Source organism: Thermobia domestica, chromosome 17 (genome assembly GCF_964235325.1).
Source record: "Thermobia domestica chromosome 17, izTheDome1.hap1.1, whole genome shotgun sequence".
In the NCBI taxonomy this organism is placed as follows: Eukaryota; Metazoa; Arthropoda; class Insecta; order Zygentoma; family Lepismatidae; genus Thermobia; species Thermobia domestica.
In genome coordinates, this window is record NC_137470.1 from 159457341 (window position 1) to 159475150 (window position 17810).

The window sequence follows — 17810 nt, forward strand, 5'->3', positions numbered from 1 at the left end:
TTATGAAAACTGATAAGGAACAGAGGGGCTATTCGTGTAGGAACGCAATTTCTCTTCTAGCATAAACAGAATTCATCAGTATCTGGGTTGCTTTCTTTCCTGGTAGTTCGTTTGTTCTCCGAAAACTAAAATATACAATGTCTTTTAGTAAACCGAGTGCAAGTGCGGGATTTTCTAAAAAAGAAGTGCTTCGAAGTCAAGCTCGGAGAATTATTTTTTGTATTTACAATTTTTTTAAGAAATACTCATCAGAAGAAGAAAGAAAGAAACTTAACTTTAAAAAGTGTCAAAGCCTAACAGCACAAGCTTGCGGGATAAATCGAGCCACAGTGTCACGAATCTGCGTGGAGGCAAGAAAGATGCCTCCCAGTAATATTCCAGTTTTTCTATCTCCTAGAAAACACAAAGGACCTCCCAAAAGGCTCACAAACCTTAATGACTTTGACAAGGACGTAGTACGCAGGACTGTTTTTGACTTTTATGACCAAAGCGAATTTCCGACTTTGCAAAAAATCACAAATGCTTTGAAAAGTAAGATTTCCTTTACAGGTTCCAAGTCATCCACTTACAGAATACTCCGGGCTTTAGGTTTCAGGTATAAGAAAACAACCGATGGACGTAAGTTTTTAATGGAGAGGAATGATATTGTGGCGGCAAGACTAAAATTTCTTCGGAAGATGCATGAAATTCGGACTTATGCGAATGATTTTGATTTACCCAAGTCTCGTCCAAGTAAAATATTGGTCTTGTGTCGCCAGAAGTCAGTTTGGCAAGATTCCACAAAAAACGGTGGATTAAAGGTGCCTCCGGGAAAAGGAAGCAGACTTATTGTCTGTCATGTGGGATCTGCAAAAACTGGATTTATACCTGAAAGTAAGTGGATATTTCGGTCTAAATCAACTTCCGACTATCACGAAGAAATGACAAGTGCTACATTTAAGGATTGGTTTTTGAACCGATTTCTAAATTATTTAGAGGAGGGTAGCATTATAATAATGGATAATGCCCCATATCATTCAGTCGTCACAAATAAAATTCCAAATTCATCAACTAGAAAAGATGCCATTGTTGAATGGCTACACCAAAAAGGTGTTGAATTTTCGGCAACAGAAACTAAGGTTGAGCTATTGCAGCGCGTAATGCCGTTCAAAAACCAATCTAAAATGTACGAACTAGACCAACTGGCAAACGAAAACGGACACGAAATAGTAAGGTTACCACCCTATCATTGTCACTACAACCCAATCGAGCTTATATGGGCTCAAGTAAAGAGAGGAGTTGCAACAAGAAATAAGACATTCAAGTTGACAGACGTTGAAAGACTGATAAACGAAGAAATTGATAGCGTAACGCAAAACGACTGGCAATCTTGTGTACAACACACGGACAAATTACAAGAAGATGACTTCATGAAAGAAATAGGACGTGACGAAATTTTGGAACCCATAATAGTAAATTTACAAGACTCAGATTCAGACAATGACGAAATATTAACTGACATAGACGATAGTGAAAGTAGTGGAGAAGACGAGCCTTTAGCAGTTCCACTGGAGTAGATAACAGGTAAGTAATTTAGTTGCTATATATACTTTTAGGATGCACAGTTAAAATTCCAGATATTGCTGGAATAATATTGTTACATTGTGAATAATGTTGCAAATTTATGTGTCATAATCTCAGCTTGAGGAAGAGCGAGAAGGGAAAGGGGAGTCCGCAATCCGGCAACACCGCGCGAAATATCGCGCAGCATTGGCTACTGCCCGTGATGCTTTACATCTGAAATACACAATAATATAGGTACATATCATAGAGGTGATCGAAATTACATATGTTAGTATAAAATATAGTGCGTAGTTTTCGAGAAAGTTAGAAGGAGATAATAAAGGATGTCCCGTAAAGAATGCAACTTTTGAAATGCCATCCGTTTTTGTTCTACTGTTAGCAGCACGTGCTTTCAAGTCGGGTTGCCATATTACATATCTATAACTTGATTGTGTTTGCACACTATCAAATAAATCAACCATAACTAAATCTAAGAGTTTTTCTTTGCAAAAAACGTTCATTTCCAATTTTAATCTTTCATCAGCAATGTTCACACAGCCGATCTTATCAAAAAACACACTTGGAAAACTGATGTTCATTTCGTTAATAATAATAATAATCATGTTTCATCTTATTTAGACATGTCTTATACACTTACGATGAAGATATCAATTTAATAAATTCAAGATCGTACAAGTTACGGCCAGATAAATTAATCTAAATTCCTTTATATGTTAAACATACATTTCCACTTTGCAAATACTATACTAATGCATCAATGTCAATAAAAACCAGCGGCCAGGAAAAATATGTATTTGACACTAATATCGTCCATTTTACAGCATAAGGAGCATATTTGTGGGACGTTAAACTGAAAGATTTCATATCTCTCTCTCTCTTTTACGATGGAATATGATGTCTGAATGATTGTGAAAACTATCACTTATATGATGTTCTTATTCCGTGGTAAATACGAAAACTCAAGGGTCCTCGATTCGACTCCCCTTCGAACCGTATGGACTTTGTACTGGACAAACACTGTGCTCGTGGGTTTTCTCGGGGCTCTGCCGTTTCCTCCCGATTTATTCTTCATTCTATCATGTTCAATGTTAAAATAATCACGTTTGGTGATCCCAGAGCACATACATTAGACAGACATACAAACAGACAGATAAACAGTTTTATTTTATTTATATTAAATAAGTAAAGGCATGACTGTTCGTACGTGAGGACACAAAACAATCACTACATTTGTACTGTGGCTTGAACGTCTGAATGATAAAGTGTACTTATCTCTGGTGCTTAGGGTCCCTGGTTCGACCTCCAAGGAAGTAAATTTATTGAGGGCAATATCACACTCTCTTTTTTCGGGGCTCTCTCTTTTCACATTAATTCCAGCACTTTTCTTAAACATGTGTTCTTTTAGCGTAAGGAGCATATTTGTGGGACGTTAAACTGAAATATTTCATCTCTCAAAGATTACGAAAACTATCACTTAACACAGTATGATGTTCTTACTCCGTAGCAAATACGAAAACTCAATTTAGAGGTACGTCCAGAAAGTTTTTGATACCTTGATCCAAGATACAATATATTTTGAATCAAAAATTTTCTTGTACGTCTTATATCTAGACAACTACCTAAAGTGTAGTCAGATTCAGATTATCACTTAACTCGCTATGATGACCTTATTCCCTTAAAAAATACGAAAAGTCGATTTAGAAGGGGTCTTTCAAAAAAATTTTGTGATCCCTGATTCAAGATTCAATAATTATATTTCATTCAAAAATTATCTTGTACGCCTTATGTCTGGAGAACAACATGTAGTGTATGATGTTGTACGTTATAAGCTTACTTGATCAGACATCAAACTAGGGACCGCATGCAGTGGGTTGCCGAACAATGCACTACTACACTAAGTATCCATCTGAAAGAATAAGTCGTTGCTTTACGAGGGTGATTAAGGCAAATGAATGATTGAATAATTAGTAGAATGAGAATGTGTGAGTAGCCCATGAAAACTCACGAACACGATGTTGATCATTATAAGCTTACTTGTTCGGATGTCGAACTAGGAACTGTATGCACTAGATGTAAGCACTCTGCCACAGTGCACGACAACTAGTAATAAAAAAAACTTCTTTTAGCCTTTCCAGCTGGTCTGCGTAACATCGCCGTCCTCTATGAACGAATACAGATTATTATAATCACACTTCTCAGAAACAAGATATCGCAGCCATGACAATGCATTCTTCTTGTTCTTTCATACATATACACCCATATATATATATATATATATATATATATATATATATATATATATATATATATACTTTCTCTCTCTCTCTTTTTCATGCAATGTGATAAAACAAGGAATTAACCTACAAACCTCTTCGTAATCTTGTATTGTATGCTTGTCTTTTTTTTCACACAACAACGAAATGTGAAGATTGACTTCCAGACTACGTAATGCAACGGGAAGCCACATGAAAGGGTTATGACTGTCCGTCTGATTCACATTTTTGAGAATACTTCCAGAATCAACACTCAAAATGTTAAGATTGGAAACTGGTTTCTTTGAAAACAATTCACCGTTTCAAAATAAATTCTGTCATCTCTTTATCAAATTGAAATGATTATCATAAATCCGATCCGATCTTTATTTCCCGTGGGGGACTTTACATGATGTACAAACCTATTACATTTTAGGTTTGACGAGTATGGTGGCTCAGTGATAGAGGATTTACATCCAGTACTTTTGGGGTCCCTGATTCGATCACGGTTCACACCGTGTGGACTTTCTGATAAATTCAAAAATTCTACCAACACAATGTTGTTCACCGTAAACGTGCGTTGTACTGTGATCGAAAAAAAAGACGTCTGTACGGTTTCTTTTTAGATCAACCATTTTAAATGAAGTTTCATAATTCCTAAAAGAGAAGTATTGAAATAACAACATTAGTATACTAATTTAAAAATCCTACCGTATTGATCGATCACAAAATACAAATTTTATGTGAAAATAATAAAAGATTTCAATTTCACTAATTACTATTATTAAATGCACTAGAATTAGTACTACACTGATCAGTATAAATGAAAAATATTTTCTGCTTCTTTATGAACAGAAGTCCACTTCATTGACACACATCAACTTTAGAGTTCGTTTTTCGTCAAACTTGACTGTGTTTGTTCACTATCAAATAAATCAGTCATAATTAAATCTATTAGTTTTTTGTTTGTAGTCCGAAACAAGTGGAATCAAATGTACAAGTTTCCCATTCTGTTAAAATTTCACTTAAATCCAAATACAAGGCCTTTACCAACACGATTCACTTGTTCAAATGTTCCACTTTTCAGTACAATACAAATTAATTTGGCTCTCGTTAAATTAAGACCATATTCAACATTTAATATGACAAGGAGGAGGAACAATCATGTTTCGTCTTGTTTATATATGCCCTATACACTTACGATTATGATATCAGTTCAGTAAATTCAAGATCGTGCATGTTACGTCCAGATAAATTAATCTTCATTCCTTTATATAAAAACATATATTTCCAATTTTCCAAGTACGATGCTAATGCATCATTATCAATAAAATTTTTGGGGGTTATACATAATAGCACATACGTAAATTATTTGTATAAATACATATTGCTTTCATAACTTTAGAATATGTACATGTATTTCTTTACAGTTATATACAAAGAAAAAGTATGTAATGGAACTTTATTCAAAGTTTACTTCAAATTGTACCATGTTGAAAGGTAAGTTCCTTATTGCAACTTTTACTGGCATTTTTATGTATATCATCATTCGGAGCACTACGAAATACTTGCATATCAAAGCACTTTTCCTGTATTTGTTTAATAAACGCATATCCCTTCTTAAGGTAAAGAAATGGACAGTTAGGAAACCATTTCGCATGTTCTATCCATGATACATCGTTATCAGTCCAATCTTTTAATCCACCAGCACAATAGAAGCATGTAGTTTGATCTCTTTTGTTCGTGTAAAAAAATCCAGCATCACTTAATTGATCCGGACATTGTTTTGAGAAAATAGGCCAGTGTTCGAATGTTCTTAAACGTAATTCCTTTGTACAATACTGATTATATTGAGGGACAAAACATTTATATGCACTACTATACGGTAATTCTGGCATTTGTTGGAATGGTATCCTTTCAGATACAGAATATGGTCGCAGTTCCATTCTTAATCTTCCACTATTCGTATTTTTCTAATCGTCTGCTTAAACGAAATCTTGCTTACGTTTCTATGTTCAATTATGTTCGAAATCTATGAAAGTCAATATTATAAAGTAACTTATGATTTACACAGCCATGTTATTTCAGCAGCTGATCAACAGAGACTAATGACACTATGCATACAGATAACTGTGCACATATGCATGATGGAGGAAGGGATGACGAAGAGGAAATCATGTTTCATTTTGCTTATACATGTACCATACACTTACGAAAGACCACGATCCTTTGGGTTCCGGTTCGATTCTCGGTGAGAAAGCATTCTTTTTTCATGCAAGAATTAATTAAATTCTAAATCATAAAGTACTGGTATTGTGTTCGATTCCTGTGAGAGACCTTTCAAAATGAAAGCATATTTAGGGTTCGAGTTCGATTTTCGATGAGAAAGCATTCAATACTTTAAGACATTAAGCTAATTCGTTCCTCTGGGGAAATCGGTTCCGATGATGTGCAAGTCAGTCGAAAATGTTTATACATGTCCCATATACTTACGAAAAACCGCGACCCTTGGGGGTCCGGGTTCGATTCTTGATGAGAAAGCATTAAATATTTTAAGGCATTAAGTTAATTCGATCCTTTCTGTCGTGAAAACGAAGTGAAATTCTTTTTTTTTTCATGCAAGCACTAGTTTAACTCTAAAATCATGAAGTACGAAATTCGATCCCAGCCCCCTACCAAACTGGATTTTTGTGTACAGAGTCTTTATATCGTAAGTCAGCGAAGCTACAATCAAGGACAGTCGTGAAGTACAGGTCTTGCGTTTTGATTCCGGTAAGAGAACTTTCAACATGAAAGCATATTTAGGGTTCAGGTTCGATTCTCGGTGAGAAACCATTAAATATTTAAGACATTAAGTTAATTCGTTCCTTTCTGTCGTGAAACGAAGAGAAATTCTTTTTTTTTCACGCAAAAACTAGTTCAACTCTAAAATCATGAAGTACCAAATTCGATCCCAGCTCCCCATCAAAGTTGATTTTTGTGTACAGAGTGTTTATATCGTAAGTTAGCGATGCTACAATCAAGGTTAGTTGTCTGTTTCACTTTTCACTTCCAAAACAACAACAATAATAATAATAATAATAATAATAATAATAATAATAATGTGATGCGGTATTTTTTAAATTTATTTTTATGTTTGTTATTTACGTTTTAATACCACTTTGGTCCGGATTCGATTCTCGATGAGAGAGAGAGAGAGAGAGAGAGAGAGAGAGAGAGAGAGAGAGAGAAAGGGAGCATTGAACACTTGAAAGCATTATAGTGCTTCGAAATGAAGAGCTTCGAACAATGTATATCATATGCTACGCTAAAATCAATACGAAGTGCTATATACGTGAAATTCTTTTTTTTTTCATGCAAGGATTAATTCAACTCTAAATCGTGAAGTACTGGTCTTGCGTTCGATTCCAATGAGAGAGCTTTCAAAATGAAAGCATATTTAGGGTTCAGGTTCGATTCTCGATGAGAAAGCATTGACTATTTTAAGTCATTAAGTACCGGTATGCTCTTCGGTTTCCCAGGAGGAACGGGTCGGGGAAAGACGAAGACCAATCAAATTGGAGTGCTTCGATCACTGAATATTAAAGGATTGGGGGGTAAAGGTCTAAAATAGCTATCCTATGCCATGCAAAATAGATATTCAATACATAACGAAAAGACAAAAATCAATCAATCAATTTGGAAGCTTCGATCGTGATAACTGAAAAGACTCTGATGAAGATCCGATAGCCGTCCAAGAGTATGAGCATAGCAACAACGTCCGCTTACGTTCTTCGCAGGAGAGAGTGGGGGGTTTTGGGGTTCAAATCACTAGCCAATACACGACAAGAACACGAAAAAGGCATGTTTTATCTTGTTTCTACATCTGGTAGGCGTCAAAGACTATGACCATACGTATACCAGCTTAGCAACAGCGCCCAGAGAACGTTCCCATGGGAAAATTTTTGAAAATTTTCCCACGCCCGACCCAAGTATATTATTCACTACTCCCTACTTCACCCTGGTCTGACAAGCTAGATAGCATTCTTAATTTCCAGAGGCCACCTAGCACAACTTGGTTTGCGTTTTTTGCACTATAGTTTTTATATTATATATCCGGACCCCGTATTTGTACGCAAATCGTGAAAGAATTGTAGTTTATCAACAATTGTTTTGATGGTCCCCTTGAGGGATTTTATCTATGCTATGTGAATAATTTTCATATCGGTCAACGCAAATCATTTAGGAGAAACTGATAAATTATAATTTTTATACAATTATTTCGAGTGGTACACCTAAAGTAAACCTGCACGGTCAGAAGATACCTCATCAGTTGTGTTTTCACTTGTTTTATTTTCACTTTCTCTCACCTGATGTCGCTTAAATCGAAATCTTACGAATTTTCTTTCCGAAATAGAGCGTGCTCTAAACAAGAGAAATCTCATAGGATCGTTCAGAACAAAGGAAATGACATGTGATCTGATGCCATACACATTGAGATTTTGACTCTAGGACAAATCGTAAGAGATTTCCCAGGATCTATCCTATAGTGTATAGCACGTTTTTGTCACATTGTTAACAAAGAACTAACATACAGTGTTGGGACTTTTGATTTCGCTTCGGATGGATGAACACCTGTGATAGGCAAACAGCTGATTACGAGTGATTCGAAGTGTTAATACTATGGTGATATTGTGTTCTTCAATTTTATTTTCTCTATGTGTTGTGCACTAGTGCAAGGTTTTTTTTTCCTTTCGTCGCTGCCTAACATGGCAGACTCATCTGGCGGACACATGCTTCGGCCCACTAATATGGATACTTCTCCACCTTCCAATTCTTCAAATTCCCTTGCATTACATGTGTCCTATGCACATACTAACACAAATACTTATAAAGACCATCATCTTGGACCTTTTGTCATCCACGTGTCATCTACTTCATCTCTGGGCAAACAACATCCCATGAAACTAGGTAGACTCCTATACAATAATAATCTAACTGATGTCACTGATATTCGTACTCTTGGCCCTCAGGTCTTAAAGGTATTTTTTTTTCGTACCGGCAAAGCCACCAACGACTTCCATCAACACCCATTATTGATGGCACATAATTGGTATGCTTACATTTCGAACTATGCCGTCTGTTGTCAGGGCATTTTACGTGGAGTCGACCCGTCCATAACGGATAATGAACTCATCACTGCGTTCCGATGTAGTGCTCCTATTTTACATGTTCGCAGCATATTTCGTAAACGTCCTTCCTCTGATGATTCTTCTGTTACCCATTCATCTGATTCTTCTTTACCCCCTAACTCTCACCCTAACCCTTCTGTTACGGATTCTACATTCTCTTCCATCCTCACCGGAACAATCGTTGTTACTTTTGATGCCAATACTCTCCACTACCATTGCATCCTTTTCTATTTTCACCTTACCGTTGAAACATATATCCCTCGCCTACAACAATGTACTAACTGCCTATTTTACGGCCATTTTATGCAAGTCTGTCGTGGTAAGCAATCTTGTGCCAGTGCTGCCAACCTTCTTCCTCCTGCTCTGCACCTCCCAAGTGCAAGCACTGTGCTCGTGACCACAAAGCTACATTCCCTCAGTGTCCCGAACGCCTCATACAAAATCAAATTAACACCCTCATGGCTACAGAACATCTATCCTATACCGATGCTAAACGACGATATTTGACTACGACTCCTGCTCAAAGCTCCTTAAATGGAGATCAACCTCACATTCTCCTTCGTCCTCTCCCACCACTTCTAGCTTCGCTCCGTCCTCTATCTCTATCTCTACTTCTTTTTCATATTCATATGCTATTTCTTGGCCTTCCACTTCTCATTCTCCTTCCTCTCCTTCAGGTGTTAGAAAAAGTGCTCTCTTAGTCCTCACTCTTCGCCTTCTGTTTCTGTCCGGCCCCAATATGTTCCAACTGAACGATCCCCTATAGCATTTTCTCTCCTTCCCAGCACCGTCACAGCTTTTCACAAACCGTCACATGCGGCAGATCTTATATCCTGCACCTTCTTTTTCCTCCGCTGTTTCTTCTATCCTTTCTATTTTTGAAAAATCTCAACATAAATTTTCTCCTCCCGACTATAAATCATGCATCACCATACTCAAGCTATTACAATCACATTCACTATAACATCATCTGGTTCACTCTTTTCCAATCTATTACAATGGAACATGGGGTGTTCTCGCAGTAAACTGTACGCCTTACATCACCTCATATCTTTGTTCCATCCGTCTTTTCTCCTACACCAAGAAACCTGGCTTACAGATTCCTACCGCCTTAACTTCCCTTCCTATCATTGGCTTCATGTGTTCGCCCAGATGGTCGAGGGAGACTTTCTCTCTCGTCATTCATAACACTTTACCTTATGTTCTACACCCTCCCCCCACACAATACCCAGACGATCAATGCCAAATGGTCACTGTCCACTCCCTCACTCTGGTTAACCTTTATATTCCCCCTCACGTTCACCTTCCGGAACATCTCTGGCTTTATCTTTTTAATTTCCTTTCCCCTCCCTGGATTTTAGGCGGTGACGTAAATTGTAACCACCCGTTCTGGGGAACTCCGTTTTGCAACCCAGCTGGAGTAGTATGGGCCCCACCCTACCGCACTCTCGATTATCCAATTTGGGGCCAGCATGGACCATAGTGAATGAATCAGGGATGCTTTGGCCCGGGATTGCGTCACCTATTGAAATTTTGCTTATGCTTATTCAGGGGCCATGTACGCTGGTGCGAATGAGTCAGAGGTACCTTGGCCCTGCTATGACGTCATTGAATTGGGAGTTTTGGATCAGAGGTCATGATGATTCTTTAAAATTACTAAAAATATGATCTTGATGATTCATTACGTTATGAAATAGTACAGATTTACAAATGCTTTTTCTTTCGTTCCCTTTTATGGCATAAAATTTGGAGATTGTTATATCTTTGATGAGATGGACTAACACTGGTGCAAATGAAATCTTTAGTTTTACGTCCCATGTTTATGCCGTTTAGGCTAAAGGAGACGGTGACGATGACAAATGAATGAAAGTGTGGGAGAAAATTGGAGTATCCTGAGCATAATGTTGCCCACCATAAAACTATTTTCGCGGGGTTTGAAGCAGGGACCACATATAGCAGAGGTGAACGCCCTACCACTGAGCCACCGCACCTCTACTGGTATGAATGAATTAGAGGTATTTGGTTCGAGCTAATATGTTCGTTTGACGTCACTGAACTGGGATTTTTAGCTTGGAGGTTATGATGGCTTTCTCGTTCCCTTTTATGGGTATAAAATTACCAAAACAAGGTTTGATCTCTTTCTTGATGGCCTATTACATTATGAATTAGTAGATCCAGTAATAGTATAAATTAGTATTAGTATTAATATGAAACTCGAAAACTTTGGAGTTCCTCCGTGGCTAACAGGTTAGCGTATGTGCCTTTAACGTGGCAGACCAGGTTTCGATTCCTGGAAGGAGCTCATGCGGTTTGGATTTCATGTTAATTAGTAGGTTTTATCCTCGCTGCTGAACGGGACGTTAAACTTAACTCGAAAACTTTGGGAGGAATACTTGATTTTTGATTAAGGTATAGTTTTCATTCACGGGACTTATGGGACTCGAACTACGATATTCAATTAACAAAAAGTGTGTCCAGGAAAGGATACATTTATTGAGACGCATAAAAGAGGGAGAGGGGCGATCCCGGACCTGGTTAACAACAATAATTTATATCTATTCGTTTGTGGGTTAAATAAAACTGTTGGAAAGATTTAAAACGTTTCTTCGTGTATTGACTTATAATTATATGTTGAAAAGGAAACGTCAGCTATATCGTGTTACCTATGCTTACGTATTCGTTGTCACAGTATCGTTGGCATTGTTTGTTCGAACAAATACGGTGTTTAATTGTCAAATAATGTGTAATGGTTTACTTTGAAAGGATATATTTATTCTTTGAGAAAAATAAAAGGGATGGGATGATGTGATTTTGGACCTCGTTAGTACCTCTCGTTTTCGTTTGTGAATTAAAATAAATGACGTCACATTTACTTTTCGCTTAAATCTGATTGGTTCATTGTAATAACGATTAATCTACTTATGTAACGAGATAACAAGAACATATATGTGTAATGGCTTACTTTGAAAGAATATATTCATTCCTAGAGAAGGTAAAAGAGGGAAGTGATGAGCTGACTTCGAACCTAGTTACTACCTTTCGTTTCAGTTCGTGGATAAATAATAATGACGTTACATTTACTCTTTGCTTAAATCTGATTAGTTCATTGTAATAACTCTTACAAAACATTGTTATTGGTTTGAACGATTTAAACGTTCAGCGTTTGTGTTTAGTTTAATTAGTAAGGGCTTAGCTGATGGAAAACTGTTCCGACAGTACTTGTTATGCTTGTTATGTGTTGTTTAGGTTCATGATTAAAATGTTCTCAATATTGTGTAATATTTATAAGCTTGATTCGTTCTTTATTACAGTATATGGATGCGTATAGGCTTTTATAGAGCAAGGGTACATGGACGAACGTGATTGGTACCAACAACAAAAATTTGAAATAAAACTTTTCGAATTCAACTTTTCAAACCAAACAATTTCACACTTAAATTTTTGAACTAGAAATTTTAAATTAAAATTTTCGAAAAATGGAATCAAAATTTTCGAACTAAAACATTTCAATCCAAATTTTAGAACTAGAAAGTGGAAACTAAAATTTTCGAATTAAAAGTTTCAACCTGTTTTCGAACTAAAAATTTTTATAACGAAATTTTCAAATGAAATTTTTTGGACCTAAAATTTCGAACCGAAATTGTCGAACTGAAAGTTAGTTTCGAACAAAAAAAAATAATTCGAAATTTTCAAACAAACTTCTTGAAAATATTTAACCATAGCCGTTTACTGATTTTAAAATTTTAATTTTCTTGAAGAAATATTTGGGACTAAGTTTTGAGAGATGAACAGTTTGGTAAGCCATAGCCAGACCGAGACATTGATATTGCTTGAAATGAAGTTGAATCAAGCTTTATTTCATCAGACAGTATTAACTTACGATCCGTTTTAGTGTATTTTTGTTTCAGATCAACGGCCAGCCATAATCGGACTTTTTTTTGGTATCATCATGAAAGCACGCAAAGCTTCTTAGAACGGTTACAGGCGCTACGCTACGACAAACCCGAATCCCTACCACAGAATAAACATAAACGCATATTTCAAGACCTTGAATCGAACCTGGGACCATTTTAAGGGAAGGTTACTTACCACAGCGATTCCCATCTGATGAGATCAATCGACCCAGCCAATCTCTTGAAACAATATTATACTGTAAACTGATCAACTTTCAATTTAAAGAAATCTTGATTTTGCATTTTAAATCACTCAGTTTCGTCATTGGTAAAGAATGCAGCATTTGCAGTTTTGTTTTGCGACATCATTCAAAGCTCAGTTTACTTCGTGTTCTGCAATAGGATTTCTTGAAAACGTGTTTTTAATAGCTAGTGATGAAGCATGTAGATGTTCTCAGTTTGATTGATTTCTTCCCTCATATATGATACCACTGTTGTGCCGTTCGCGATAAGTGTCTACTATTAAGGATCGCTGTATCACAACAGTGCGTAAACATCATTCGTCAGTCTTTCCATGAAACGTTATCGTTCTCAAGGAAGTACAGCTGATGCTGACACTTGCAGAAATCATCTTAACCGACCTTGCCACAGGAAATCGCATTTGTCTTCATTACGAAATCCAACCATTCAACCAATCTTGAGTTGTACTTTGTTATTACAGGAGAGAGAGAGAGAGAAGGAGAGAGGGAGAGAAAGGGAGCGGTAGATCATTAATGTCCGCATGAAAGAATTTGTAAATCTTAGCATTTTGTTTTGTTTTGTTATAAGGGGTACCAAGCGTGATTGATTTTAAAGTTTCTTGATCTCATCAGATGGGAATCGCTGTGGTAAGTAACCTTCTCTTAAAATGGTCCCAGCTTCCATTCAAGGTCTTGAAATATGCGTTTATGTTTGTTCTGTGGTAGGGATTCGGGTTTGTCGTAGCGTAACGCCTGTAACCGTTCTAAGAAGCTTTACGTGCTTTCATGATGATACGAAAAATAGTCCGATTATGGCTGGCCGTTGATCTGAAACAAAAATGCGCTAAAACGGATCGTAAGTTAGTACTGTCTGATAAAATAAAGCTTGATTCAACTTCATTTCAAGCAATATCAATGTCTCGGTCTGGCTATGGCTTACCAAACTGTTCATCTCCCAAAACTTAGTCCCAAATATTTCTTCAAGACAATTAAAATTTTAAAATCAGTAAACGGCTATGGATAAATATTTTCAAGAAGTTTGTTTGAAAATTTCGAATTATATTTTTATTCGAAACTTTAACTTTCAGTTCGACAATTTTGGTTCGAAATTTTAGGTCCAAAAAATTTCATTTGAAAATTTCGTTATAAAAATTTTTAGTTCGAAATCAGGTTGAAACTATTAATTCGAAAATTTTAGTTTCCACTTTCTAGTTCTAAAATTTGGATTGAAATGTTTTGGTTCGAAAATTTTGATTCCATTTTTCGAAAAATTTTAGCTTAAAATTTCTAGTTCAAAAATTTCAGTGTGAGACTGTTTGGTTTCAAAAATTTGAATTCGAAAATTTTAGTTTCAACATTCTAGTTCAAAAATTTGGACTGAAATGTTTTGGTTCGAAAATTTTGATTTCATTTTTCGAAAATTTTAATTTAAAATTTCTAGTTCAAAAATTTAAGTGTGAAATTGTGTGGTTTGAAAAAATTTGAATTCGAAAAGTTTTATTTCAATTTTTTTGTTCGAAAATTTTAGTTTCAACTTTCTAGTTCTAAAAATTAGTTTGAAATGTTTTGATTCGAAAATTTTAGTTTAGAATTTCTAGTTCAAAATATTTCAGTGTGAAATTGTTTGGTTTGAAAAGTTGAATTCGAAAAGTTTTATTTCAAATTTCTGTTCGAAAATTTTGGTTCGATGTTTATAATTCGAAAATTTCAGTTTGATTTCTTTTGTTTGAAAATTTGAATTCGAAAATATTGATTCAACTTTTTTGTTTGAAAAGTTTAGTTTGATGTTTTTAATTCGAAAATTTCAGTTTGAATATTTTTGATTTGAAAAATTTGAGTTCGAAAAAATTTAGTTTCAAATTTTCACTTGAACTTTTGTAATAACTGGAAATTAGTGGACTCAAAATTTAATCGAATAGTTAAAAACCGTTTATTTGTTAATCGAATAGTTAAAAACCGATAATTTTTAATCGAATAGTTAAAAACCGGATAACGTTAGACGGTTAACCGTGAAACGATCACTTCTTTGCATTCACTGAAAATTTTTGGCACATACTAAAATATTTTTGAAATGATGATTTAAACTAAACAGTCAATTTTATTTAAGATATAAATTACACGAACTAACACCAGGACCAAGAAGGTGACCTTAAAGTATCGTGGTTCTTTCATCAAAAAGCTTAAGAGGAGTGCATTTAGGTACGCATATCCTCATTATATGTAAATAAAGTAACAGCAAACTCTACTTTGAAGAGCTCAGACAACGTCTATGTAGAGCATAAATCCTAAACAGCACAAGAATTTAAGTTAATATCAAAGACATATAAACTCTCATCGAGAATCAAACTCATGACCTTCGGAGACTAAATATAGACCGTGCATGGCTATAACGTAATAAAGAGAATACATGAGGCTAGAAACCTTCCCAAATTATATCTTTAGCAATTTTAGGTGATCAAATACTGTGAGCGTGTGGCCCCCCTCACTCCCATTCCATTTTAAATTTCCCAGTTACTCTTGGCTGAATTGGAATGAGGCTTCATGTATTGTTCGTCGACGCAAACTGTGTTTTGGTTTTATCTTTGTATAAGTTGGCAATTCTGTGAGTGATGACTCGTGCTTCCTGTCCACCGAATAAAGGAGGTGTAAAGTGGTTATGACAATCGAAAATATAGTCCCTTGAATTCAAATGCCATCGTAAAATACCTTCACTGTTTTTAACACTTTAATTGTTTTGTATTAATTGCAAACTTATTTAACGCCCTTTGATATTTGTATTTCTGATGAAGGATATTTATTATGAATATTTATAAAATCTTTTCTGGTGTGCTCAGCGTAAAGATATTGACGCTGAGGCAAAAAAGCCGCGAAAGGTACTCTAAGTGGTTATGGTGGACTAGATTGGTTCTACTACAGGGACGCCCGAGAACAATATCAAGGTTTTGCCTCGTAATCATTGAAGATTTAATAAGTTTGATAATAAAAAGAGTGATCTAAATCTGCGCAGGTATATAAATATAAATTTAACACAAGAAATATGTTCGTATACCAAGACAACGTTTAATACGTGAAATCACGTAAGTAACTAGGCATGAGCAAAGAACGTGCACAAGTAAAAGGGTGAATTCCACTTGGAATTGAAAAGTAATTACTCCCATGGAAACTAAATAATGACGGATGAACGAGCAACAAGAAGCATGGAAAAATCTTCTTCGTAAGAATGATTACATGATTCCCCCCCCCCAAAATCCATCAATTTATAGTGTGGTTAAATGTGACACCTAAATGGCGTGTGTTTAATACTAGTGCATCGCGTAATATAAAATTTAGCCGGTATTCGTAGTGCGTCTTCTTCCTTAAAGAAAGAAAGAGAATAACATAAAAATATGTAATAATTTCTTCGCATAAATTACACATTAATAAAGTTTTGGGCTTATGGTGTGTTGGTACATGTTAAATGAATCACTAATAAAATGCTGTAATGTTGTAAACGTAAGTATTATAAACCTGTGTTAAGCGAATAAAATTTACACACTATTTATTTCTTTATGTGCAATTACCTTTACAGTATTTCTGCACAATCACTACAGAGTGGCTGGATGATATGTCTAATGACTTGCACTTATTCCGCCGATACTAGCAGGCGTGGTAAGGATGGTGGGCACTCGCAGTCGCAACCTCAATGAAATAGTATTTTGGTTCGAGATCCAACTTGGAGGTTTGCGCACTTTCTGTTGTAGTATCATTATTTGTATTGCGAATGTCTTCTTCACGCCAATTGCTAAAAGCCACCACAGGTAAGCCGTATTGAACAGAAGTTGTTTCCAGCGGAGTTATAAAAATTGGTTATCCCGAATGGGATCAGGTAAGAATCAAATTCTTACGGTCATAAGAATAACTGCCCTGAACAGGAACCGAACCCAACACAATCCAATTGTGTTACAAGAATGTAGCCCGAACAGGAACCGAACCAATTGTGTTACAAGAATGGCGCTCCGAAACAGGAACAGAACTCCTTTACCGTACATGTAAAAAGTAGTGATTTTTGTGTAGAAACGTAAAGGTATAAAGTATCTGACTCGTATTTAGAAATTTTATGTAATGGTACAAAATGGATGAAAGCAACGCCAAGTTGTTGGACGCCATCAAAGGCGAAATGCAAAATTTATGTGAATCGTTAGAAAATAAAATAGAAAAAAGTAATATATCTTTAGAACACAAAATTGAAAGGGTGAGTGAGCAAACTAATATGGTACGCGAATCATTAGAAAATAAAATAGCTGAAATAAATGAATCTTTGGAAGGAAAAATAGAAAAAGTTGTTGAAGAAACTAATAATGTACGTGAGTTTTTAGAAAACAAAATAGTGGAAGTTTCTGAAATAACAAAAAAGCAGATTGACGATAAACTTGAGGTGCAATTAGAAATCATTAGAAAGGAATGTGTAGGTAGGTATGAACAAATATCGAAAGAAATAGACGAGAAATGTGAGAAGGTAAATGATAAATGTGAGAAAATATGGGGGAAAACACTTCAGAATTATCAAGAACTTGAGAACATTACGGTTGATTTGGGTAAATGTGAAGAAAAGGCGGACCGAGCTTTTGAGAAAATTGAAGCAATCGAGGGGTCAGTAAATAAGATTGAAGATAATTTAGAAAACAAAGAAAAAATGTTAGTGGGATTAAATGA

The 17810-nt window shown here is 35.7% G+C and overlaps 1 protein-coding gene across 1 annotated transcript; it reads left to right on the plus strand.

The window, feature by feature from the left end:
- Positions 1–359: 359 nt before the first annotated feature.
- On the plus strand, positions 360–12912 carry LOC145674223 (uncharacterized). Its single transcript, XM_081744059.1, has 2 exons — positions 360–1451; positions 12895–12912. The coding sequence occupies exons 1-2, from the start codon at positions 360–362 to the stop codon at positions 12910–12912; spliced, it is 1110 nt and encodes a 369-aa protein (XP_081600185.1).
- Positions 12913–17810: the final 4898 nt, after the last annotated feature.

Coding starts and splice junctions, on each gene's coding strand:
- LOC145674223 (XM_081744059.1), top strand. CDS start 360: ATGCCTCCCAGTAATATTCCAGTTTTTCTATCTCCTAGAAAACACAAA.